The 24806-nt window shown below is 33.9% G+C and overlaps 2 protein-coding genes across 2 annotated transcripts; both read right to left on the bottom strand.

The window, feature by feature from the left end:
* Positions 1–10374: 10374 nt before the first annotated feature.
* LOC135836884 (uncharacterized) lies at positions 10375–12298 on the bottom strand. The gene is made up of 2 exons (XM_065351955.1): positions 11040–12298; positions 10375–10947 (listed from the first exon to the last, which is right to left on the bottom strand). Exons 1-2 carry the CDS (start codon positions 12020–12022, stop codon positions 10608–10610), a joined length of 1323 nt encoding a protein of 440 aa, XP_065208027.1. The 5' UTR covers positions 12023–12298; the 3' UTR covers positions 10375–10607.
* Positions 12299–17825: 5527 nt separating this feature from the next.
* On the bottom strand, positions 17826–23068 carry LOC135836887 (heat shock 70 kDa protein cognate 5-like). Its single transcript, XM_065351958.1, has 8 exons — positions 22706–23068; positions 22189–22321; positions 21992–22115; positions 21588–21911; positions 21330–21498; positions 21089–21250; positions 20846–20992; positions 17826–18959 (listed from the first exon to the last, which is right to left on the bottom strand). The coding sequence occupies exons 1-8, from the start codon at positions 22778–22780 to the stop codon at positions 18441–18443; spliced, it is 1653 nt and encodes a 550-aa protein (XP_065208030.1). The 5' UTR covers positions 22781–23068; the 3' UTR covers positions 17826–18440.
* Between the last annotated feature and the right edge of the window lie 1738 nt (positions 23069–24806).

Below are 24806 nucleotides of genomic sequence, written 5' to 3' on the forward strand. Positions count from 1 at the left end.
ATTGGAAATGGGCACAGGTAGACTGTGTTTGTGTTTGATTCGATTTGTATGTTTGAAAATGAAACTGTTGCGGATTAAAAATTGTCACAGCTACCTAGATATTATGCGATAGGTAACTTAATATTGTAAATATTATATAACAGATTAGGTGAAAGGTCCACTAAACGCGTTCAGTGATGAAAAGGAGTCTGCGTTGGGAATGAAAATGAAATATCATTGTTGAAAGATGAAGGAAGTCCTGAATAATAAGTTTCAGGGTTGTTCTCAAAATTAGGAAATGTTGATACAAAAGTTAAAAGAGCTATAGAAAATTCATTTTGGGTAAATTTCTGTGATGAGTATTCTCATCTTGATTTTTCAAAATAAAAAATACTTAGTTGGATTGGATTTTTGAAAAATTTTATTTAGAAGGAAAAAAGAGCTAGAAAATTTATTTTGGTTAAATTTCTTTATTGGTAAGTATTTTTTTCGTCGAGTTGATTTTTCAAAATAAAAAATAGTTGGTTTTTTAAAAATTTTCGTTTAAGTGTTCAAATTAAAAATCGAAACTCAAATTGCCCAACTGATCTCTTTGGATAGGGGGAAAATCTGAAAACCAATTCATAGGTATAGTTGACCCCCTCCTCCTTTGAAACCCTTCACGAGCCTTTGCAAATTGTCACCTCAGTTAAGAATTAGGGAATTATCAATTTCTGCAGCAGAAGCTAACTTTCGCTAGAAACACCAAATTGGCTCAAAAGTGTTCAAAGTCGATTTGAGGAGGTGGCATTGAATTCGTGGAATATAGAAATAAAGTTTTGTCGATTTTGAAATTAATTCCAAAAAAATGGATACCTAAGTTCTCCCAATTGAGTGTTCTGACTAATGATTTGGAAGAGGGGAACCGATTTACCCTAATCAATTTGGAATGTCGACCTGATTAAATTTTTGGACACTGAATTTGATTTGAAATTCCTCCTGCAACGATTTGAAATTACATGCAGCAGGAAAGTCAACTTTCACTGGAGGCTCCGGATTTTCTTAAAAATGGGGACAATCGATTCGGGTGATTTACCTCTGGAAGGAGAGAAAGTTTCGAGTTATTTTATGCAAAAATTGACAGTTTTGGATTTTTTTTGGAATTTCAGATTCCCAACTTGTAAAAAAAAAACATACCTACACCTGTCCTGATGATTGATTCAGAAATCTGAAGTTGATCAAGTACAACACCTTTTAGAGTGATTTGAAATTACTGGAGGAAAGCCAACTTTTGTTGGAGGCTCCAGATCGACTCGAAAATTGTGACAATGGATTCGGAAAGCGACTTCAGTAACTCTAACTATACGTCATATTATGTATGTATTATGTAGGCAAGTACGAAAGTAGTTTTCAAATGTTTATCTCTAACAAAAGAACCTCTTGAGGTGTCCGCCTCCGATTTGAACGGGACTGCGATTTTTGGAAAGAACATGTTCTGAAACCCCCAAATCCAAATTTTCAGCTGCCCTAGTTCATTTTTCGATTTTTGGCGAATTTTTGAAAATCCAAAATTGACTATTTTTGGTGATTTATGCTTTTTTTTAAAAAGTACGTTCTTGATCAGTAAAAATGTTCAAAATAAGTCCTAAAACTGATATTAACCCACCAAATCCAAATTTCGCCATTTCCAGCCATTCTGGAGCCTCCAGTGCGATTTTTCAATTTCTCCAAAATTTTCAATTTGCTCCAGAAGGCGTGAATATGAAGTTGGGCAGCTAAAAATCGAGTTGTGTGTTATACTCGACCTGTTTAACGAATTTATCCACATTTGAGCCGATTCTGGAGCGGACACCTCAAGAGTGGTTTTTTGACCAGTTTTTTTTTCAAAATAAAAAATATTCAAAAATAAAAAATTTCTCGTTTGCGAGAAAATTTTAGAAATTTGCGCGAATCACAGTATTTTGTCATGAACTAAGCCCACGAGCGCAAATTTGGCCATTTCCAGCTATTCTGAGGGCCCCAGCGCGATTTTTCAATTTCTCCAGAAGGCGTGAATATGAAGTTGGGTAGCTAAAAATCGAGTTGTGTGTTATACTCAACCTGTTTAACGAATTTATTCACATTTGAGCCGATTCTGGAAGAGACACCTCAAAAGTGGGTTTTTGACCAGCTTTTTTCATAATAAAAATATTCAAAAATTAAAGGGAGGCCCAAGAAAGGCTGGAAATGGCAAAATTCGCTCTCGTGTGGTTAATTAATGATGTAATAGAACGATTCGCTCAAATTTCAAAAATTTTCTCACAATCGAGGAATTTTTGGTTTTTGGATATTTTATTTTGAAAAAAAGCTGGTCAAAAAACCACTCTTGAGGTGTCCGCTCCAGAATCGGCTCAAATGCGGATAAATTCGTTAAACAGGTCGAGTATAACACACAACTCGATTTTTAGCTGCCCAACTTCACGTTCACGCCTTCTGGAGCAAATTGAAAATTCTGGAGAAATTGAAAAATCGCACTGGAGGCTCCAGAATGGCCGGACATGGCGGAACTCGGCTTCAGTGGGTTTGTTGTGTTCGAAATACAGCGATTCGCATAAATTTCGAAAATTTTCTCGCAAACGGGAAATTTTTGATTTTTGAATATTTTTTATTTTGAAAAAAAACTGGTCAAAAAACCACTTTTGAGGGGTCCGCTCCAGAATCGGCTCAAATGCAGATAAATTCGTTAAACAGGTCGAGTATAACACACAACTCGATTTTTAGCTGCCCAACTTCATATTCACGCTTTCTGGAGCAAATTGAAAATTCTGGAGAAATTGAAAAATCGCACTGGAGGCTCCAGAATGGCTGGAAATGGCGAAATTTGGATTTGGGGCGTTAATATCAGTTTTAGGACTTATTTTGAACATTTTCACTGATCAAGTACGTACTTTTTTTAAAAAAGCAGAAATCACCAAAATAGTCAATTTTGGATTTTCAAAAATTCGCCAAAAATCGAAAAATGAACTAGGGCAGCTGAAAATTTGGATTTTGGGGTTTTAGAACATGCTCTTTCCAAAAATCGTGGTCCCGTTCAGATCAGAGGCGGACACCTCAAGAGGTTCCCTTTTACTAGATATGTAGAAAATTAATATACACCAATTAGGGAGTGTTATTAGTTTCAAGACTAATTTCTATAATCTTTACTGGAAAAATTCAGGTTGTTTTAAGTGTCAATTTTGAATTTTCAAAAATTCAGGAAAAATCTACTTCGGAAACTGAAAATCGTAGAATGGAGATTTTCTGAAGTCCTCTGTGACCTGTTTATTAAATTTATTTTTCAATCACAGATTCCAGGGTTGAAGAGTTCCAGGCATGCCCTGGTAGGTACATACCGACATTTTGAAATCACTTTTTATTTCCCACATTTATTGTAATTATATGGGCACACTGAGTCCTGTGAAAACTTCAGCTCTTGAAAAACTCAGTTTCACTCTTTTTCTAACAGAGTTTATCAGAAAAGTTCTTAAACTCTTCTAAAAAAGTATACATATATTTTTGGCTTTAATTTTACCGGGTTTTTATACGTGTTCAATGTTGCACTATATAGTTGCAACTTTGAAAATGTTGGGGAAATATTCTGTGCATGGTCTAATTTCGTGTTTTCCTGATGATGATGAACTTGTATCGATCTTGATCTTGGAATTTTTCACCCAAAAAATATGTAAAAAAGGAATGAGTGAAAAAAAGTTACAAACTTTTCTGAACCAAAAAGAGTCAGAAAAGGTTTCCAATTTCCATACTTTTTAGACAAAAGTTCATCTTTGAGTTCCTCTCTTTTAATGAAGCCTCGTCGCGACTCAAAACTCGATTCTCGTATCAATGAAAATTGACTCTTGCTATATGTACTTAGGTATTTCAAAATAAAATTTCACACTTCCTGATCCGGTCTTTCACCTCTTGCAATTCGGCTGATACCTCGAATTAAATTATATTTCCTGTCGAGCGATTATCTACCAGCAACTACGACGACTATACGACACGATAGCATATTATAATATTCATGTGCTGCTAAGTGTTGAATGGATCTCGAAATATAGGATAAAAAGAGAGAAAAAATGGCCAATTATCGTTATATCCAGAGAGAATAAGCGTATAGAAGCCGAAGAGGAAAAAAAAGTTGAATCAATGCTGCTTAGCGAAATAGTCAACGGCGTAGAGAAATATGTGAATGTCCGCGTTCAATGTAGACAGCCAGCGTGGACGAGTCGAAGAAGAGGAGAGTGAATGAATGAAATACACCGTAAAATGAATCAACTAAGTCGTCGGGTACTTGAAGAACATGTGATTGAGATCACAGATGGTGAGAGAGAGAAAGAGCAGAAGAGTCTTGTTAACTGCGAACAGGTATTTCTGGTGGCTATTTTGTATTCTTTCTTTTTGCTTTTTTTTCTAGCTGTAGGTACCTACATATAAGAATATAAAGGTAAGCACAGTGTTGTGCTGAGGAGACGTTATATGTAGGCATTGTAAACAAGGTGCTTACGGCACGACTATGTCTGCAAATAAAATTTAATGTAGCTGGTTTAAAAGTATGGTAATTTTTTGCTTAACTTATGTGGATGTGGTTGAAGAAGTCGTGTATCGATGTGATGGAAATTTACATTCGAGGATTATAGATCGATTGTATGGACAAAAGGACCCAGCGAAGGAAAATTAATACTCGTATATAGGTAGTTCTTTTGACCAGTTTCTCACATCTAAGTACGTCTCACCTGCACGTTGATTAACGTTAAATCCAACGCGTCACCATTACAAATGTTTACATTTATCAAACACTATTAATACGAGTAGGTCTAGGTACCGAGCACAGCAGATTTAATCAAATAGAACGAGACAGAGAGAAGAAACTCACAGACGGAAAGAATTTGTCGTCGACGAATTTGGTATACCAATGGGTGATATATCCGTTTAGTTCTTTCATAAGGTATTAATTGTAGAAATGGACGATTAAATGGTGAACAGGCGATGTAAAGAGAGAACAAAGCCGAAACGATTCCTCAATTCGAGCCGACAGTTTTAATTCTAACATTGGCCTGCTGATCACGTTTAATGGCTAGCAAGAAGCAGGAAAAAAAGGGTGTATTAATCCCTACACAGCGCGCGAAGAATTGTACTTGGCGTACGATAAGTTTGTAACGAGATGTTCGCCGTTTGAAAAACCTCGACGTTTTTCACTCGTTTTCGAAAAATACTCGTACATATCGAGGAAAAACGACGCGGCGATACAGACACATCACAATATGAGAGAATGCGAATGACCGAATTATACACACCAATGATGACGGGAACTTGTTGAGCAACACTGTTGCTTCGATGACAAAATATCTAACTCGTACACGATGAGATGATCGATCGCAAAACGAATTAAATTTCGATACAAGTAAATAGGTAGGTAACTAAATGGTTGACCATAAAGTTTCATTTCATTAAGTCGAGTTGAATTTTAAATCAGCATCTTTCACTCGACCAATTACTCAGCCGGATATCGAATTTACCTAATGAAAAATGATCAATCATTGGATTTGGATTCATCGACGAAAATCCATGAGGTGATTTTGCACGTAGACGTAGAGTATAGGTAAGCATAAGACGACCGGTTATGCGCAATCGTGTCCGAGTTGTATAAATAGTTGCGCATGTTTACTCACACAGACCTATGTGGTAACTGGTTGAGTCACGTGTGCCGTTCTCACGATTCTGGAGCGAATTTTTCATTCATAACGAAAGCTTATAAGACTTGAACGTGCCCGAAGTTGGATATCTGTTGAGATTTTGTAGTTCTCATTTGATATAGTTTTACTTTTCAACGAAGAGTTAGTCGGTGTATTTGAACTTGAGAGGTTTTTGAAGTGGTACGAATTAAGAGGTTAACAAGTAGTAGTGACTTTTGGGTGTACCTATCTATATCGTTGATTTCAGGTGTTTTAATGAGATAAATTAAGATAAGGAAAAGTTTTATGATAACGAAGCACCTGCGTGAAATATTACTCTGAGTCATTTTCAATGGAGAGAAAATTATTCGAAAAATTGTAGTCGTTGAAACTGCAGAATTTATTCTAGTGGAATTATCTACATATGAGAGGCGTTTCACGATATGAGTCCTTGTGGTGATTCGATGTTTTTTTTTTTTATTGGCGATTCCGACTTACTTTTTCACGAGAAATCGAATGGTGCAATCAGATTTCGCCTATCGCATCAACTTCTCGTTTAAAAATTACTTGAACATGAATACTCAAAAACTCACATTTTTGGGAAATCAAAAAACAAAGTTTTAGTTTGTTTTTTATTTTTTTTTTTTTAAAAAAAAGGTCGATGGAAAAATTATTTTATTGTTGTTACCTATCTAAAATTTCATGGCGAATCCGAATTTCTCGGTATTTTTTTGCAGGGTAGTCTGTAACGTTGTGTAAATTCGTCTTTTCACCACAAGGTCCCTTTTCTAAATCACGGATATCAGGAGATGATGAACGAATTTCGTCAAAATTTCCCATCCAACCTATGCGCAAGACAACACAGCACCCAAAAATCAAAAAAAAAAAAAAAATTGAAAAAATCGAAGCAATTCGGTGTTTTCTCTTTCCTGAAAAAATCGAAATATCACCACAGGGGCCCTTATCGCAAAACCCCTCTCATAATATGTTCTCTAATCAAAATCAAGAAGCTGACCTCGTCTGTAGTCTAGGTAGCGGAGGTAGCGGTAACGTATTAATTACTGGCCATCACTGGGTCATTCCACGTCAATTCGACCAAGAAGTGGTAAGGGGGGGGGGTCAGCGATTTTTTTGAAATTTTTCCTGTGGAAAGACCTTCCGAATGGATGACCAATGGCTCAAATCGCAGCCCATGGGCCTTTTCAGTGAACTGAAAATATCATCCATTTCAGCAATGGATTACTCGATATCCCAGATACCTACCAAATTGGAAATTTTTTCAATAGTTAGGGGTTTTAAAAGGCTTCTAGTAATATCATAAAAATCAGTGTTTCCACTTTTTTTTGTACGAAAAATTAGCTCGAAAAGTTTCAAAACGTAGTTTTCATATCGTTCTGACTCTCAAAAATTCTGAAAAAAATATATTAACCTTATAGACAACTTTTCACGCTGAACAACATTTTAAAAAATTGGAATGGCATTATTTCGTAAAGTTGATTTAAAAAAATTGAAAGTTTTCGAAAAAATGCGATTTTTTGATTTAAAACATCAAAAGAAGTTTTGACAGGCGAAGTTGACCCATTTGACCCTTATTTTTACGTATCCGCTGAAAAAGTTGAAAAAACACTTTCACTCGATGAAATGAACTCATCACAAAAAAAATCTAAATTTGAAAAAGTTCAATTTTCAATTCCAAACATCAAAAAACATACTTAGGTAGGCAAAAAAAAGGTGTTTTGGGCCCATTTTTTTTTTTTTTTTTTTTTTTTAAATAGAAAAAATCTTTTAAAATTGTGACAACTCTGCGAATCTCTTTTTTAGTCCACGTCAAAAATATCAACGTGTTTTAAGGAACACTTTTAATATGAGCGGAAAAAAATAAGTAGGTACTTACTACTTAGGTAGGAATATTTTTTGGAGCCAATTTTTTTGTTTTTGTTCAATTGCGAAAATTATCTTACTATAAAATTGGGCTACTTCAACTCTATTTCGTCTATCAACAAAAAGTTTTGAAGGCCACTTTTGACATGAGCAAGATAAAGTGTATTTTTGAATCCAATTTGATTTCAAAAAAATGCCCTAAAATCTCATATTGCTGGGCAATTAAAAACTGTTAAAACTCTTCGAATCCTCTTTTCAAGTCAGATTTCATTCATCAGCAAGGTTTTGAGAGCCACTTCTAAAATGAGTGAGAAAAAACGTAAGTAGGTATGTGTTTCAATATTTCAAATTTTTCCAAAAAAATTGTCTTAAAATTACAAAATATGCGATTGGGCTGTTTCAACCCTCAGAATCTTTTTTCTTGGTCATATTTCATCTATAAACAAGTTTTAAGCGCCACTTTTGGCACAAACACGAAAAAGTGTAGGTTTGTGTATTTATTTGGGTGCAATTTTTTTTAAAAATTACTTGAGAATCATAAATAATGTGCTATTGGGCAGCTACAATTTTTTTCTGTTTCACCATCATATTCTGGAAACTTAGTATACACCGTTTTTTGAGGGTAACTTTTATCGTGAAAGAGGAGAGACATATTTTTGTACTCAAATTTTTTCAAAATGGCCCCAAAATTTGAAAATGTGTGATTGGACAGCCACTATTCTATATCCAGATACTTTATCCAGATTGAGCTGCAGCTATGTACCAAGACGTTTTGAGGCTCACTTTCGATATAGGTAATGAGAAAAAGGTAGGATGCTTATTGCTTTCAACATAATCTTTCCTTACTGTGTGAAAATTTGTGATTTAAATGTATACGTAGGTACATGAGATTTATTCATTTCAAAATTTCGGAAAATCCTCAATTTTCCGTTCGAATGGTTGAAAATGTTTTGGGAACTATCTATCTTTTTTGTTGGTCCTCGTGCTTTATAAAAAGCAAAAAAAAGGAAAAAAGAGAGTGAAATTGGTTTTTTGAGTTAACAAATACCTCACTATCTCATAAAAATAAAGAAAATTCAGGTAGAAATTTTTTTATGTTTTTTTTTTTTTGAAAGGGTGAGAGTTTGTAGGCAGGCATAAAATTTGCTTGATTTTTTAAATAAAAAATAAAATTATTTGTCAACTTGAATTATTTTTTGAAAAAATATTGCCCATTCTTTGAGAAAATGAGAGTAAAATTTTTACGGAATTCGTAATTTTTTCTCATGAAACGATTTTCTTGGACAAACCTCTATGATTTGAACAAAATTAAAAGAACATGCTTACATGAAACCCAACCTGTAACCAAAATTTTCACACGTCAAAGTTCATCAAAAATTCAAACAAATCCTAAATCAGTTTTAAGCTGTTCGGAAGTCTCCAAAAAGTTTTCAATTTTCTCCAAAAATATCAAATTTCTCTGGGTATTTCAAAAAGTTTTAAAAGTACCTACTAAATTACAAATTTTAGAATTTTTGAATTGAAAAAGGTTATAAGAACTCGTAGGTAATTCGTAAATTTATGAATCAACTTTGCAAAAAAAATAATAAATCATCCAACTCGATTTAAATCTCACACGACGACGGGTGTAATAATCAAATAATTACAAACACCCCCCCCCCCCCAAAAAAATGTTGTACTTCTACTTTTTTTTTTAATGGCATAAATGTTGCAATTTTAAAATAAATTTTGAAAGTATGATGGGGGTTTTCATTTCGAAAAAGTGTTGCTTTGTCGTTTCTAACCGAAAGTCACATGATGATTGTCTCAATTTCAAAGTACCTACATAAATAAAAAATTTAATGAAAAAAAAGAATAAAAAACTCCCTTAAATATTATGGAGAAAATTTTAACCTTCGATTAAAATTAGGATAGTGATAAGAATAAACATTTTAAGAGTCAGGTTTGGATTTTCACAAATGTGTGTAGGTATTTTCGAAAGAGAATATTTTTTTAACTTCAGTAGGATTTCTAGTAAAATTGAAGTGCAGAGTTGAAGCCAGGGCACTTCAATTTATAAATCTGAGAATTCATCCTGATACCTATGACTTTAAAGACTATATTTCAATGACGTGAAAATTAAGCTTCGAGAAATCTTAGCAGCTTCTAGAAAGGGGTTTCAGAATCATAAGCTCTTAGAAAAATGTGTTACGAGGTGGAAAGAGTAGGTACATTTAATTTATTCATCACGATGTAGAACTTTTCAAGCTTATAGTTGATTATCTTTTTCTATTATGTATTCAAAACTAATTTTCCACATTTCTTGGCCCATCTAAAAAGCCTACACTTCTTCATTGAATTTTTAAAATCTCAATGTTTCTGCTGTGTACCTACCGTTTATTGAGAAATGGTAAAAAAAAAGAGACAGTGTTAATTATTACTTCTAATGAGCAATGATAGGCCAATGAACAAGATAACGTAGCACATGATTCAATTCAAGATCATGGTTAATGGTTATAATTACTTATGCCTCGATACATAATTCGAAACATTTGATTAAATGAGCCATTTAAAGGCTTACACTCACAAAATTAATTATCCAAGTAGGTATTTCGTTTTATAACACGATAACACTTCCTGTTGTTAAGTATTAAGTAATTTACAACATTTATCTGATTAATTTGCGTATTAGATAAAACTCGAAATGCCAAAAATTGCCTCATTTACTTGACCTTTTCACACGAGCGATTTTTTTTCGCAAATTGTAAATGACCTGTAGGTAGATATTTTTTTAAGTACCTACTTCACACCACATTTATCAAATACCCATTATACCTACCGATCAGGCGTAAAAATGCGTAGGAACTCAACTAATCACTCTTTTTAATTATTTCATAAGAAATTTATTTCAATAACTATCACTAAATAACGTAACAAAAAAAACGTACAAAGAACACTAAAAAGTCACGTAGGCTATATAAAAAAAAAAAACAAATGCATCGAAAAACAGTCATAGTTACAAAATATAGGAAGTATCAACTACCACAGATTTATATTCTTCATCAAAAACTATAAAAGCTCGAAGATCAGATCTCAACTTTATGCATCTGGTGTCCAAATCTGATCGACTTCGAAATCTTTCATATTCGGGTAATCTTGGTGTACTTTGCAAAGACCATAAATAAAAATCAAGTACTTATATAAATAGGTATTATAACTCGTGATTCTCAATGTGACATGTGTTTCGCCGATACCTCCATCTATGACTTTTATATTATCGGTATACAGGTGATCGTATTTACGTACATTTCGCACCAAGATGTAATTTATCGGGCACGTATTGTTTCTACCTTTCGAAGGATACGTCTCTTCGGTTATTAATCTATCAAAAACGGCCGGTGCTGGAATCGGTTTATAAGCCCATCTCTCCAATAATTGACTATAAAATTTAAAAAAAAAAAAAAAATTAGAAAAAAATTCCAAAATTTGAGAGAAATTGCAGCATAAATTGATATAATAAACTCGACTCACCTTTGATTTGCGTATTCTTGGCCGAAAGAAACCATATATCTGGTAGGTACGTGTCCTGGAGGACGAGGTTTTGTTGTTGGAAATAAGTGGATTTTTGTCACATGTCTAGTATCGTTGTTAACATCCTCGGGTAAAAACGCCTCAGTCGTAGTCGGTTCTGGACCACCATATTCATCATCTTCCACAGAACGTTTCTTGATCGGATTAGAGTCTTCTTCGTCGGCTTTATCAGTGACTGAAAATTCTTCAACTTCGTCGTTGGATTCAGGTAGATTTTCTTTGACTGGAATATCATCGACTAAGCTTCGCGAACCTTCGACTTCAGACTCATCAGTCGAATTTTCTGATTCACTTGCCGAACCAGGCAACCTTCGAAGACCATTGACAAAAGGATACTCTTCGTTCGTTGTTTGAAAATCTTTCGTTTTAGAACCGTCATCTTGGGGTTTTCTACGAAGACCATCTCTGAAAGGGAATCCTCCAGCATCGTCACGTAAACGAGAACGTCTTGGAATTTCATCTCCATTAGGATACTCTTCTCCCACTTTGGACTTCTCATTATCGGTACTCGAGTGTTTACGAAGACCATTGAGGAAAGGGAATTCGCCAACGTTGCCTTCTTTAGGAGATTCGTTGTTCAATAAACTGACAGGTTTTTCAGATTCTTCTACAGGGGCTGGAAATTCTTCGTAATTTGATTCAGTAGGTTCGCCCTCCGGATCAACATCTGAAGGTAATTCGAATTGACGAGGGATTTTATGAAGCCCGTCAACGATCGAAGATTCGGTATCACGTTCTTCTAAATCACTGGTATCGATAGCATTACGTTGTGAATTAATTCGAAGACCATCGACAAAAGGATACCCATCGTTGGACGATTCAGGCTCATTTCGAGTAACACCGGCTTCAATATCGCGACCACTCAGCACTAAAGCTATCGCACCGATTACGAAACAAAATATTTTAACGCGTTCTCGATACATATTAGGCTGCGATAATTTTACAATCGCGAATGAAAAAAATTAACGAGCTTTCGAGCTTATCGATTAAGAGAACTGTTCGTTGACCGATCGGAAGCAAAACTGATTTCGACAATGTGGCTAAAAAGTATTATATACTCGAAAGAGCACCACACTTCATCGTGGAACAATTCTCATCAAGTGATGCAATCGAGATTTTTTTAAAACGTACGTTAAATATTGACTAATACATAGGTAGGTACATACGTTAAAGGATACTTATACACAGATACTTTCGAGTTGTTTTTAGATTCGCTACGTAGTACGAACGGTTTGTGTATTTTTGCGTAGGTGACTAATCAACGACGTGCTAATGATATAAGTAACTCGTTGAAAATTCGTGTTAATTACTATCGACAAGAGTGTAGGTACCTATTACGAGGCGTTACATAAAAGTAGGTACGTAAGTATTTCGATGGGTTTCGATACCGATTCCAGTGAATCATTAATAGTTTCGCGAATTTTACCCAATATGGGATATGGTAGGTAACTAGGTATAAGGTGAAGTGCCTTACGGTAGCTTACTCGTATAGTGATGATAGTGATGAATGTACTCAAGATACATGCGCACACAAACACAATACTAATTTTTTCAGAAAACGTGGCTTCAGAATGTCTGAAGTTATGACGTCATGAGATGTCATCGAGTACATTGTGATGACATTATTATACGTAGATACCATGTTTACTACGAATAACTGAGTGGATATACTTAGGTAAAGAGGAACACCTCTCTCGATTCAAATTCCATTCATTTTTTTCAATTTTTTGTTTTGGTAATTAATGAACTGTGACGTAATAACAAAGAATTTCTTCGAAAATATTATAGGATATGAATAGAAATGCAGAAATATTACGAAATTTACCGAGTAAAATTTACATATGGACTATAATATACAGTCATAGGTATCAAAGTTGAATAGAGACTTCGATTTTTAACTTACATTACGTATTCACGTAATACATACATCAGACTATACTCATTCTATGAACCTATTTTTCATTTCACAAATTTTCACTTTCACTCCTAAAATCGGTAATTCCTAAACTTGCCAAGAATATGTACAGAAAATTGCTCATTACACCAACTTTTTTCCCAAAAAGTTTATGAAAATTAAAAGAAAAAAAAACTTGAAGGGCAGTTATTTTTTTTTATGATTTAAAATACCCGTAACAATCTGCTCTCACCAGACTAATTTTTTTCAAAAAATTAGATATAAATGCGTAATTCAATCATTTCTTTGCTATCATCGCCTTGCTTGATTGAGATTTTCTGGCGAAATTACATCATATCCGATAAAATATTGACTCGAGTTTGAAGTAATTTCGTGCTATTGGTACCTAGTACCTATACGAGTACTTACTTATCATTTTAGACTATAATTAATGAACAATGTAATTTGTCCAAAGGCGAATGTACCTATACTTGATGGAGAGAGGAAAAACAAGTTTTTTTTTTGTTTTCGTAATGATACGGAGGTCTTTAACATTTTCCGCCAATATTTGCTCGTGTTTCTTTCAGATAAAGTAGGAACTATAATGTACCTAAGTTTATTAATTTATTATTTTGAAAGCAAGAAAATTGTGCTTTCAGCAAAAAGTCATAATATGTTCGAATGAGCTCAACAAAACGTTTAAAAAATATCAAATTTTCAAATCAATGTGTCATCCTATCCCTCTCTGAGAGGAGAGCTTAAACTTTGACAGTTTTGAAAAATCATTCAAATTTCTGACAATTTAAAATTATTTTTATGTCATTTCAGCATGTTCTAAAGTGTTATTTTATGCGATATTTGGAAAATATTTTTATACATTTTTTTTTGTCATGAGTGTTTTATGTTGTTGTTGTTAAATTTTGTTAGTTCAATTTTGATAAATTGTTCGTAAATTTATGTAATTTGTTTGACTCGTATTTGGGTAATTTTTACAATTTTGTTTCAAATTCCAAGGTAGGTATCTATTTTATTAAGTATATTTCTTTGCAACTAGGTACCTTATTTCATGATATTTTAATAAATTTTCATGCAATTTACGTAAAATCTGCCAATTGTGCTAATTTTCTGTTATCAAAAAAAAAAAAAAAAAGAATTATGGTAATGTTTAGCAACTCAAAAATTCAATGATGTAGGCAATAGTGACTCTTGCAAGATTTTACTTGAATTTTGAGACATTTTAATTTTATCATACTTATTTTGGTCTTTTGTAAATAGTTTTTTGTCATTCTAACAATGCTTTTAACGATGTTTTAAGCAATTGTTGCGAAATCTTACGCAGCTTTTCTGAAATTCCGTCAATTTTTGGAAGGTACATAACTCCTGTGTGATTGTACATATTTTAAGGCAATTTGGAAACTTCAAAAATTAGTACTTAAACAATGGGTTTCCCGTACCTGCCTATTTATTTTGTTTATTAAAATAAAAATCATTTTAAATGATCTATTTTTTGAAATTCTATAATATTGCGTCATAAAATGTTTGAACAAATTGCAACATTTTGTCGTCATCTTCGAAAGGGTGTGGTATCGCTTTTGTCATGACTTGCTTTATTACGCCACTTGCATCGAATCATAACCAAATTTAAGCACATGTTGCTTTTTCAACCGATGTAGGTACCTACCTAATTATTTTAGCAAATATACCAACAATTGCGAATCAACAAATGACGAAAATTTATCACTTACGCAATATGAATTTTATAATCCATCCAATGTACCTACTTATTCCAGTTGATGAGCAGAATTTTGGAAATTGCGCAAATATTGAAAAATGAGACTACCTACTTTAATCAGTACGTAAAAGTTGCATGATTTTATGTACCTACGTAACTTGTGGACATTCTTCCTACCCCTGCTCCTGTCCATTTGATGATTTGAAAATATGTCTGAAAAAAATACAGGGTAGTCATATCTACCAAACTTGACGAAAAAAAACTTACCTTACTTATCCACTGAATATTAATTTTCAAGTTTCATTGCAAGATAAAAAATTACACCCATATGTCTAATGCAAGAATTTTTATTTAACTACTCATTTATTTATAAAGCATACCTTTGTAAATAATAGGTAAATCTTTACTCGTATAATAGGTATCGTGTAACTATATGTACTTATACAATAAGTAGATAGGTAAGTACCATTAATTTGAAGGTTTTTTATTATAAACAGCGACTCTGTACCAAGGGCGTATTCAGGGGGGGTGATTTGGGGTACAATCACCCCCCAGGGCCAAAAAATCCTTAGGTTAATATGTATAATTTCCTACGATTTCTTGCATTGAATCACAGGAAAAAAATCATGTTGTTTTACGTTTCTAGGGAGATAATTTGCTACAAACTTCAAAATTCATTAAAAATCACATTATCTCCCTAGGTAGTTGCATAATCTATGTACTAATTATTTTTCTTTCTTTGAATTATGAATTTCCAATGCTTTTGTTTGCTTTCCTTTTTTGAAATTGAAATTTCTGGAAGCATATTTTTTGTTATTATAAGGGAGAAAAAGTGCTCCTTTTGCTCCAGCTTACTGATCATTATTGGAATTGAATAGGTACTGGGATTTTTCTCCCTCATAACGAAAAATATGTTACCCAACTCAGGAGTAAGTATATAAAAATGATTTTCGACAATTTTGGTCAAAAATCATTATCGATCCCTAGTTGAACAAGCTACTAATTCAAGTCTGAGGACGTGAGGCGTGTCAAGTTGAATCCAGAAAATTCAATTTTACAATCAGAAATGTAGTATTTTTCACTCTTTGGATTGACAAATTTCCAAAATTTTGCCCTCGCTTCGCTCGTGCTTATCTGAATTTCATTATAAATATGTAGGTATAAACAATTTACTGGATAAATTTCAAAAACCTCACTCTGATCAACACATTTTTCAAGCTGAAATTCAGCATGAAAATGTCTGAAATGTGCCTACTATTGAAATTTTTATACATATGAGCTAGTTGGGAATTTTGTGATTTTTGTCCCCCACTTATGAGTCATTCATCACCCCCCAGGAGGAAATCCTGGATACGGGCTTGCTCTGTACTCATCAGGATAAACATGATCACTCCTAACTTTCAAATTAAAATTCGTTCTACCGATACCTCCTCTCAACATGAAGAAGTCATCATCATGTATTGTTTTGTTTCCTGTTGCCGGGTATTCCAAAAATATGTAACCAATCGTATCAGCATTTTCGTTCCCGTTGAATCTAATCGAGAATTCAATCGGAGTCTGCTTTCTTCGCGGTTTTTTGAACTTTTTTTCGAAAATCAGTCTACAAAAATTTAAAAATTGGTAAAAGTATTTTAAAAATTTCTTAAATTGATTAGAAAATTTATTAAGAAAGATAAGTTAAGGCTGCAGTTGACTTACTCTTTTGCATCCGAAGAATTTCCAAAATAAACGTAGTAAGAACAGTACAAAGGTGTACTGCTGCGGTAAGGATAATAACAGCTTTCATCGTACTTGACTTTATTATCACGCGTGTATTGATTAGAGTTTGTTTCGCCAGAAGACGATCCAACCACAGCATTTTCTGTTTTACAATTATCTCGGTAGCGGGGACCAGGACATCCATTTGATTTCAACACCGAAGAGGCTTCATTCTCCGTATTTAAATTTTTTCTGTCAGAGTTTTCGGATGCAGGGAAAATTTTCTCGAAATCGTTCTCGGAATTGCTGAGTTCTTCCACAGCAACGTCTTCTCGCAAAATATCAGAAATTTCATTAAAATCTGGTTTCAGTCCTATCGAGCCACATTTTATAACGTTGGATGACCATAAAACCATCGTTAGGAAAAACAAAATTTTCACTCGAGCCATAATTTTACCACACTTGATAAACACTGGGCAGGTTCAAAGTGTTCCAAATAGGTATAGGTAAGTAAATGAAAAATTCACCGTTTCAAACTGACTTTACGAAAGTTTAAAATTGTACTAATAAATTTATGCGTCAATTCTTATTATTTATACTGTATTACCTAAGTATTAAATAAAAAAAATTACGCAAAGATACTTGTTTACGATAAATAAATATGATAGATCATGCACTCGAATTTATTTATCAAAATTAGCAAACAAAATGAGAAAATTGAAAACTTGAGACAATTGGTCGAAAACATCTAACGTAAGAATTATAAATAATAATGATGGAAGACACACTCGATTGATAATTTTTTCAAATTAAAGAGTAGGTAAGTACATCTTATGATTGCGGTTTCGAAATTCGATGAGATAATAATCACGCAGTGAAAAATTTCAGTTTTGATGAGGTGAGTATGAGTAACAATGTTTCTCATAAAAAGATACTTTTTAAAAGTTCAAATTTGTTGTTCAATTTTTTATTTATGTCCTTATGTAAATTCAAAAAAAAATGCCTACGTTTCTCTTAAATACGAGTAGGTATATCAGGTACCAATTATCACCCTCAAAATAGGATTTGTGTAATCAATTATTGCTCGCTCCAATTAACTATTTAGAATGGAAATATGGTAAGGATTTGTTTCTTTTTTTTTAAATAAAAAAATCCCATTCGAATTCTTTGGCTGATTTTATATCTATTTTTTTATAGTTCTTCAAGTTTTTAAAAGAAAATTTTTCTGAAGTAAGTATTATTTCTCACAGAATAGTTATTTGCAAGAAACAGGTAGGTACTTATTCAAAAACAATGAAAACACGAATATTCACAGCTTATGATGAGTGATATAACGGAACCTTCTCACACTTTCAGTTTGAGAAGATGAATACCAAAACCACTTTGAAAATAAAAAGCAACATTATCAAAAGCAAAATAATAATTTAAGATATAAAAATTCACTTTGTACATTATTGGTAAAGCTCGAATCTCGAGTTAAATAAATTATCAAAACATTGCCATCATTTTACAATTAAGAATAATAGGCATGTATTCACATTTTAAGATTCAAATCACAAAGAAGTGTTTATTAAAAATTGAGCACACATAAGTAACACATCGAATCTTCTTAGCAACAACGTTGATTCGAAATAAAATTATTTAAAATACAAATATTATGTAGACCGATTTAAAAAAAGTTTTTCAATATTCAAAAAAAAAATGTTAACCATCGCAGTACCCATATATAGTAAACTTTTTACACGAAGCAGTTGATTTTCCAAATTCAAATCATCGAAGTAAGAATAATAGGCATGTATTCACATTTTAAGATTCAAATCACAAAGAAGTGTTTATTAAAAATTGAGCACACATAAGTAACACATCGAATCTTCTTAGCAACAACGTTGATTCGAAATAAAATTATTTAAAATACAAATATTATGTAGACCGATTTAAAAAAAGTTTTTCAATATTAAAAAAAAAATGTTAACCATCGCAGTACCCATATATAGTAAACTTTTTACACGAAGCAGAGTCAAGAACGTGGTGACCGTTCGTCACACATACGAGTCAATTCTTTTTCCACAAATTCATTTCTGCCTTGTCGGAAAAAATCGAACTGATCTTCTAATTCTTGGTTTAGGCGCGGCACATCTCTACTTCTCCTCATTTTTGTTAAACTCTTGTAAGCTATAATGAAATTAACATCTGGATCATCAGGAGGATTTCCCGGAGCGGGCGTGCACTTTTTTAAAACGATTGAATCCGCTTCTTCTTCCGTGTATACCGACAATATGTTTGATCGTACGTAGTTGATTGAAATCGCATCCATATCTGGATCATCGTCCATTGCTCGAAAATTGAATTTTTCATCCTCCGTTACAGGTTTTGGAACGCTGATTAGATGATCGGGTGGTTGTTGTGCGTTGGGAATTTCAGGTATTAAAACATGGCCTCGAATGGCTGCTCCGACTGCCACAGAGTTGGCACGATCGATGTCCCTTGCACCTCCAATGGGCTCCCTGCCGAAAATTTCTTGAATGGTGGTTCGTACCTAGAATGCGAAAAACAATTATGTACCCAGTAGATACGTACTTGCCTATAAGATAATAAAGGTTTAAAAAGATTCAATTCGTGTGTAGGCGTAGTGAAATTTTGAAGGATAGCGCTCCTCTCCCTCTCCAATTTTTTAATAAAAACGAATAAGCAATCCCAAAATAGGTAAACAATTTCACGAAAAATTCAAATATTTTGACTAATATATTTTTCTGAGCATTTTTGAAGAACTATGAGTGCAAATTTGGGATACTACATTCATAATTTTTGATAAAGGTGACAAGCGACCAATCAAAATGTGTAAACATTTCAGCACATATATCAAAAATTGCCATCAAACTTTTTTTGAGCCAACATTCTAAAAATTTTAAGCCCAAATTGGGTCATGATTTTTGATACTTTTGAAAAAAGTGTCATGTAACCTATCAAATTTATATTTCAACAAAAATCTTTTTTTGAGCTGCATTTTTGAAGAATTTTGAACTCAAAATAAATCGAGCCATAAAAAACTATATATAAATGGTTAAAAAACTTAAATTTCATGCTAAAAATCAAAAATTTAACCGAAGCTCTTTTTGGGCAGATGAATTTTGAGCTCAAACCGAGTCAGAGTTATTGAGGAGTTTTTGAAGAAGGTGCCATGTGACCTATCAAAATCGCTTAAAAATGTTGAGAAAAATCCGAATAAGTAGGTAATTTATATTGACAAAAAATATGTTTTTTTAGCATTTTTGAAAAATTTTGACCACTTTGAAAAAAGGGTCATGTGACCATCAAAATGAGTGAAAATCCCGGCAGCAAAATCAAAAATTTCTACTAAACTAAGTTTTTAAAATTACTTTTGCAAAATTTTGCTAGACAGACGACCATGAGAGGCTAAACAGGCAGATCCGTGACCTTAAAAAAACATTCAGAAAAGTCAATGACCTTAAGATACCATACAAGCTGCCAGACGACCTTGAGAAGTCATACTGACAGGTCAATGACCTTGAGAAGATGGAGAGATATACATACGACCTTGAATATTTAACAGGTGGGTAACTGACCTTAAGATCTGAGAACCTGGGTTAATGACCTTAAGAGGTCAGACAGATAGATGACCTTGGGAAGCTGGACATGTAAGCAGGTGACCTCGAGAGACTATTTAAAAGGGTCGATGACCTTAAATGGTTATACGAGCCGATAGACAAACTTAGGAAGCTGGACAGGTAGGTCAGTGACCTTGAAATACCAGAAAGACGGGTCAATGACCTTAAGAAGTTAGAAAAGCCGACATACGACCTTGAAAAGCTAGACAGGCGGGTCACTGACCATGAGAGTTCAAACACCTGTGATAATGACCTTAAGAGACTAGACAGATAGACGATCTTGGAAAGCTAGACAGTTAGACCAGTGACCTTGAAAGGCTATTCAGAAGGGTCAATGACCTTAAATGATGATATGAGCTGATAGACAAACTTGAGTACCTGGACAGGTAGATCAGTGACCTTGAAAGTCCGGAGAGACAGGTCAACGACCTTAAGAGGTCGAAAAACCGTCCTTGAGAGGATGGACAGGCGGGTCAACGGCCTTATAAGAAGCCAGACATACACTCAGACAACCTTGAGAGGTCACACAGGCGACCTTGAGAACCTAGACAGGAAGGTCAGTGACCTTGAGAGTCCAAACGAAAGCGGGCAACTGCCCAAACGAAGTAAACATGCATAGAGAAGCGAGGATGAGAGTGCCCAGTTAATCAAAATAGGTACATCTTTTCTGACTTTTATTCAGATCCATATGATATCAACAAAAGCCCGATTAATTTTTCGTGCCACCAAAATTCCAACAAAATGTAATTTCCGAAGCACTTTTTGTAAGTATATTGACCTTTGCACTAATACCCACCCTTGGTATTTTGCATGTACCACCGACTGCTAAAACTTCATCGATATCTGACGTTGATATTTTGGCTTCTTCTAACGCTTTTTGGCATAAGCCAATTGTTTTATTGATTAATTCTGCGACTATTTCTTCGAAATGATTTCTGGTCAGCTAATCAGACAGACAAAAAAAAAAAATCTCCTTAAAACCACATTGAAGTACATATATGTGTAAGTAGGTACCGTGATGGTAACAAAATCCTCTCACCCTAATGGATACTCGTTCAACTCGCGGATCTTGACCAGGGGTACGAATAGCCCAAAAATTCACGTCGACTTCGGGATAAGCACACAGATCTATTTTAGCGTTTTCGGCAGACAATTTAATACATTGCATGAAGGTCGCCAATAGCCTGGGATTGATTCCAGTCTGAAAATTCAAAAATTCTCGCAAATAAGTGAATGTACGAGGTAATCCATTAGGGAACCATTGACTGTAATCAGCTCACTTGACGTTCCAATTCGGTGACCAAGTAATCGACCAACTTTTTATCAATATCATCTCCGCCTAAAGATAAATCTTCCAGAGTAGATAACACTTCAGGATCGGTAGCGTCTTCGGTAATTTTCAAAACTGTTACATGAAAGGTACTGCCGCCAAAATCGTAAACAACAACACTGAAAAATATCCCAAAAATGATTCGAAGTGTGAACCGAGAAATCAAAATAAATAATCGAACGAATTTATCAAATAAGGATACACTTACGTCTTGCTACCACGCAAAGTTTCATGGGATATAGAGTAAGCAAGGACGGCAGCAACAGGAGTATTTATCACACCCAAGACATTTAATCCTGCAATTGAGGCTGCTTCTTTGGTAATTTGTATTTGGTTATCGTTGAAATACGGCGGTACAGTGAGCACAACGTTTTCCACAGGTATACTATTCGATTCACCTATGCAAAGTTCCTTTACTTTGAGTAAAATTAAAGCTTCTATTTGAACTGGAATGAAAACTGTATTTCGATTGCTGCTTAGAAAACAGGTATGTCCGTCGGTGTATTTGTGAATTTTAAAACCACAGCGATTCCTGCAATTTTTAATACAACAATATTTCTGTAGATGATTAAGCATTACGCATTACTTATTGAGAGTAGAATTTACGCTTACCTTGTTTCTTGAACGACAGGATCGTCGTAGCGTCTGCCTATCAATCGTTTCGTCGTGTAGAATGTATTCAAAGGACTTGCAACTGTTCTTTTTTCAGCAGCCCAACCAACCAGACATTTGCCATCTGAAAAAATTCACGAGGAAGAATCAAATATAATACTTTACTTTTTGATAAATACCTAATAGCCAGTACCTACCTTTAAGAAAAGAAACAACCGATGGAATATCCTTGATGACTATCGGTTCCAAATCGCCTTCTACAGAATATTCCTTTTGTCTCATAATCGACACACGGGTGCGAGTTCCGCCTAAATCTATGCCAAATACTGCCTATGAAAATGCAAATAGATCATTAGACTTGACCTATGTACAATTAGAAGGATTTGCCTAGAGCTCATGGGTAGGTGTCTTTTATGCCTGATTTCACTACATATATTCCACTGACTGTAGGCAACCATGGGCATCGATATTCCTACTATATTGAATCTCAGACTTTAAATTTTTACATAACCGATTCTAAATAATGCTATTTTCACTCACAGTTGCCTATCAGCAACATATTATGGCAATGGTGTGTAATTAAACATGAATAAAAGAGCTTTAATGCCAATGAGGAGTTCTTCGATGTTAAAAACGAAAACAACCATTGCTTTGTTATTCAGAACGCATGATAATAATTATAACAAAAAGATGATTTTAAACAGATTTACGTACTTTTTTCGGCGTGGCATCGAAAGGTGGAGGAGAACTATCAGATGATGTTGATTGGTACTCATCAACATGTAACATAATGAATCAATTCACAACAGTTAAAATTATTGCTTACACTTGCGAGAAGTACAATATTTATCTAATGCGAATTGCGAATTATAGGTTCTACTAGTGGTTGAAAGCCGAAATCGAATAAGGCGAAGAAAAACTGAGAAAGGTATGTGAGTGTAGGAGAGTGGGGAACATTCAACAGTATAGGTATAGAGAGAATCATCCAAGTCTGTATCAAAATAATGAGTTGAAGCAAGCAGGTTAAAGAAGGAATGGAAGAGAGATAAGACAACAGACACGACAGTAAAATTCAAAGCTCGAGGATCATTAGTACAAAGTGCATCATGTACGAGTACGTGGCAGTAACTTTCAAGCGCAGGCTACTACACGCATCCCTAATATGTACCTGGTACCTACTATCTACCTATATAAGTAGGTATCTCATCTATCGACTCGATTCGAGCGTTTATTGAAAAATGAATAATCGAGCTATAAATCTCATTCACTATAAGTTATTCAAATAAAATGTTTTCGTAGGTAAAGTAGCTAGAGCTAACTAATTCTGATATGCATATGTAAGTAGGTAGGTATGTTTAAAATAACAATAATTCAAAGTGAATGGAACGTATTTGGAAAATTCCTTGATGCTAATTTGTCAAAATCGAGGATTTTTGATATTTTTGCACACATTCTATGTTGACTGGAGCTGATTTGAAGTGCTTTTGGATCCTCCAGCGAAAATTTTAAAAATCTACAAATTGACTCGGCATGTTAATATAGAGGGTAAAATGCATTTCTGATTTTTTTTTTTGCCAAACGAATTTCAGGTGCTTAAAATCATTTTTAATTTTTTTAAAATCAACATTTGGAAAGAAAAAAAATTAAAATTAATTTTTTTGGGGTGGTGAGAGGAGGAAAAGGGTTTATAAAATTGAAACATTTGAAAGAAATATGTAAACTTGTGAAATTCAATTGTTGAAAATTTAGTAAATTAAGTAGGTACACAGTTACTTACTTGGGTAGAAACTTCAGTTTTGTGTTTTTTTAAAATTTGCTATCAAAATTTATTCATGCGTTCGCAAAACATGTTTTCTTGATTTTTTTCTTTCAAAAAATGATCACAGTAAAAATTTTTTTGATTTGTACCGGCATAGAAAAATTGTGAAAATGTAGGACCAATTTTCAGCTGCTGCTTTTCATTTTCAAATTACAGATTGTGTAAATAACATCATCATGATTATCACCCGCTAATTCGGTTTACATCTCATTTTTGGTCTTTCAGGTAACTTAATTTAGCAGTGGTTTGAAACTCTTTCATATTCTCCAGCAAACTTTTGTTTTAGATTTGGAATTTGTTACAAAAAAAAAAATCGAAATAAAATCCATCGCTCATGAGTTCAAATGTTCCATCTGTGTGGTTATTTTATTAGTCAAACGTTCTAGGTTGACTGAAGCTGGTTATAAACCCATTCTGGAGCCTCCAGTGGAAATTTTGAAAATCTATAGTTTTCCCATAAATGCCATACAAATTGACTCAGCCTATTAATGTAGGTAGAGTGTAAACCGAAGTTTAGATTTTTCTCTCAAACTGTAGAGGAAAAATGAATTTTTCAAATTTTCAACTATGAAAAGTGCTGGAGAAAAAACTGAAAAATGCAGTTCCGACATGAAAAGCAATATTTCAAAAAAATTACATGTACCTAATCGGTAAAGGAGGTCACTATCAATCGCCAATCTCAATCATATACCTGCTATGCCAATGTTAATTTAAGCATTTTAATGGCGTTGTTTTTGGAAAACCGAAATTTTCATAAAATCGTTGGAGACTCCAGAACGGTCTGAAACCAGCTCCAGTCAACCCAAAGCTTGAAATTAGGGTATACCTGCAGAAAATTTATAGCTTTTTAACTTCCAGCTTGGAAACATTTTCTGGGAGCTGCAGAGCTGCACAAAGCAGTTGAAAACCATTTTCAATCGATAGAAGAAGTCGAAAAATAGGTGTCTCAGAGGTATATTTTGTGAAATTGTAATTTTTTTGAATCATTGATCTCAA

The sequence above is a fragment of the Planococcus citri genome, chromosome 2, assembly GCF_950023065.1.
Source record: "Planococcus citri chromosome 2, ihPlaCitr1.1, whole genome shotgun sequence".
Taxonomy (NCBI): Eukaryota; Metazoa; Arthropoda; class Insecta; order Hemiptera; family Pseudococcidae; genus Planococcus; species Planococcus citri.

Bases quoted from the DNA above. Each gene is read 5' to 3' on its own strand.
- LOC135836884 (XM_065351955.1), bottom strand. From the start codon at position 12,022: ATGTATCGAGAACGCGTTAAAATATTTTGTTTCGTAATCGGTGCGATA. The intron at 10,948-11,039 runs GTGAGTCGAGTT...TAAATTTTATAG, and splicing joins CAAGAATACGCAAATCAAAG to TCAATTATTGGAGAGATGGG.
- LOC135836887 (XM_065351958.1), bottom strand. From the start codon at position 22,780: ATGTTACATGTTGATGAGTACCAATCAACATCATCTGATAGTTCTCCT. The intron at 21,912-21,991 runs GTAAGCGTAAAT...TAAAAATTGCAG, and splicing joins CCTGTCGTTCAAGAAACAAG to GAATCGCTGTGGTTTTAAAA. The intron at 21,251-21,329 runs GTGAGCTGATTA...TTGAATTTTCAG, and splicing joins TCACCGAATTGGAACGTCAA to ACTGGAATCAATCCCAGGCT.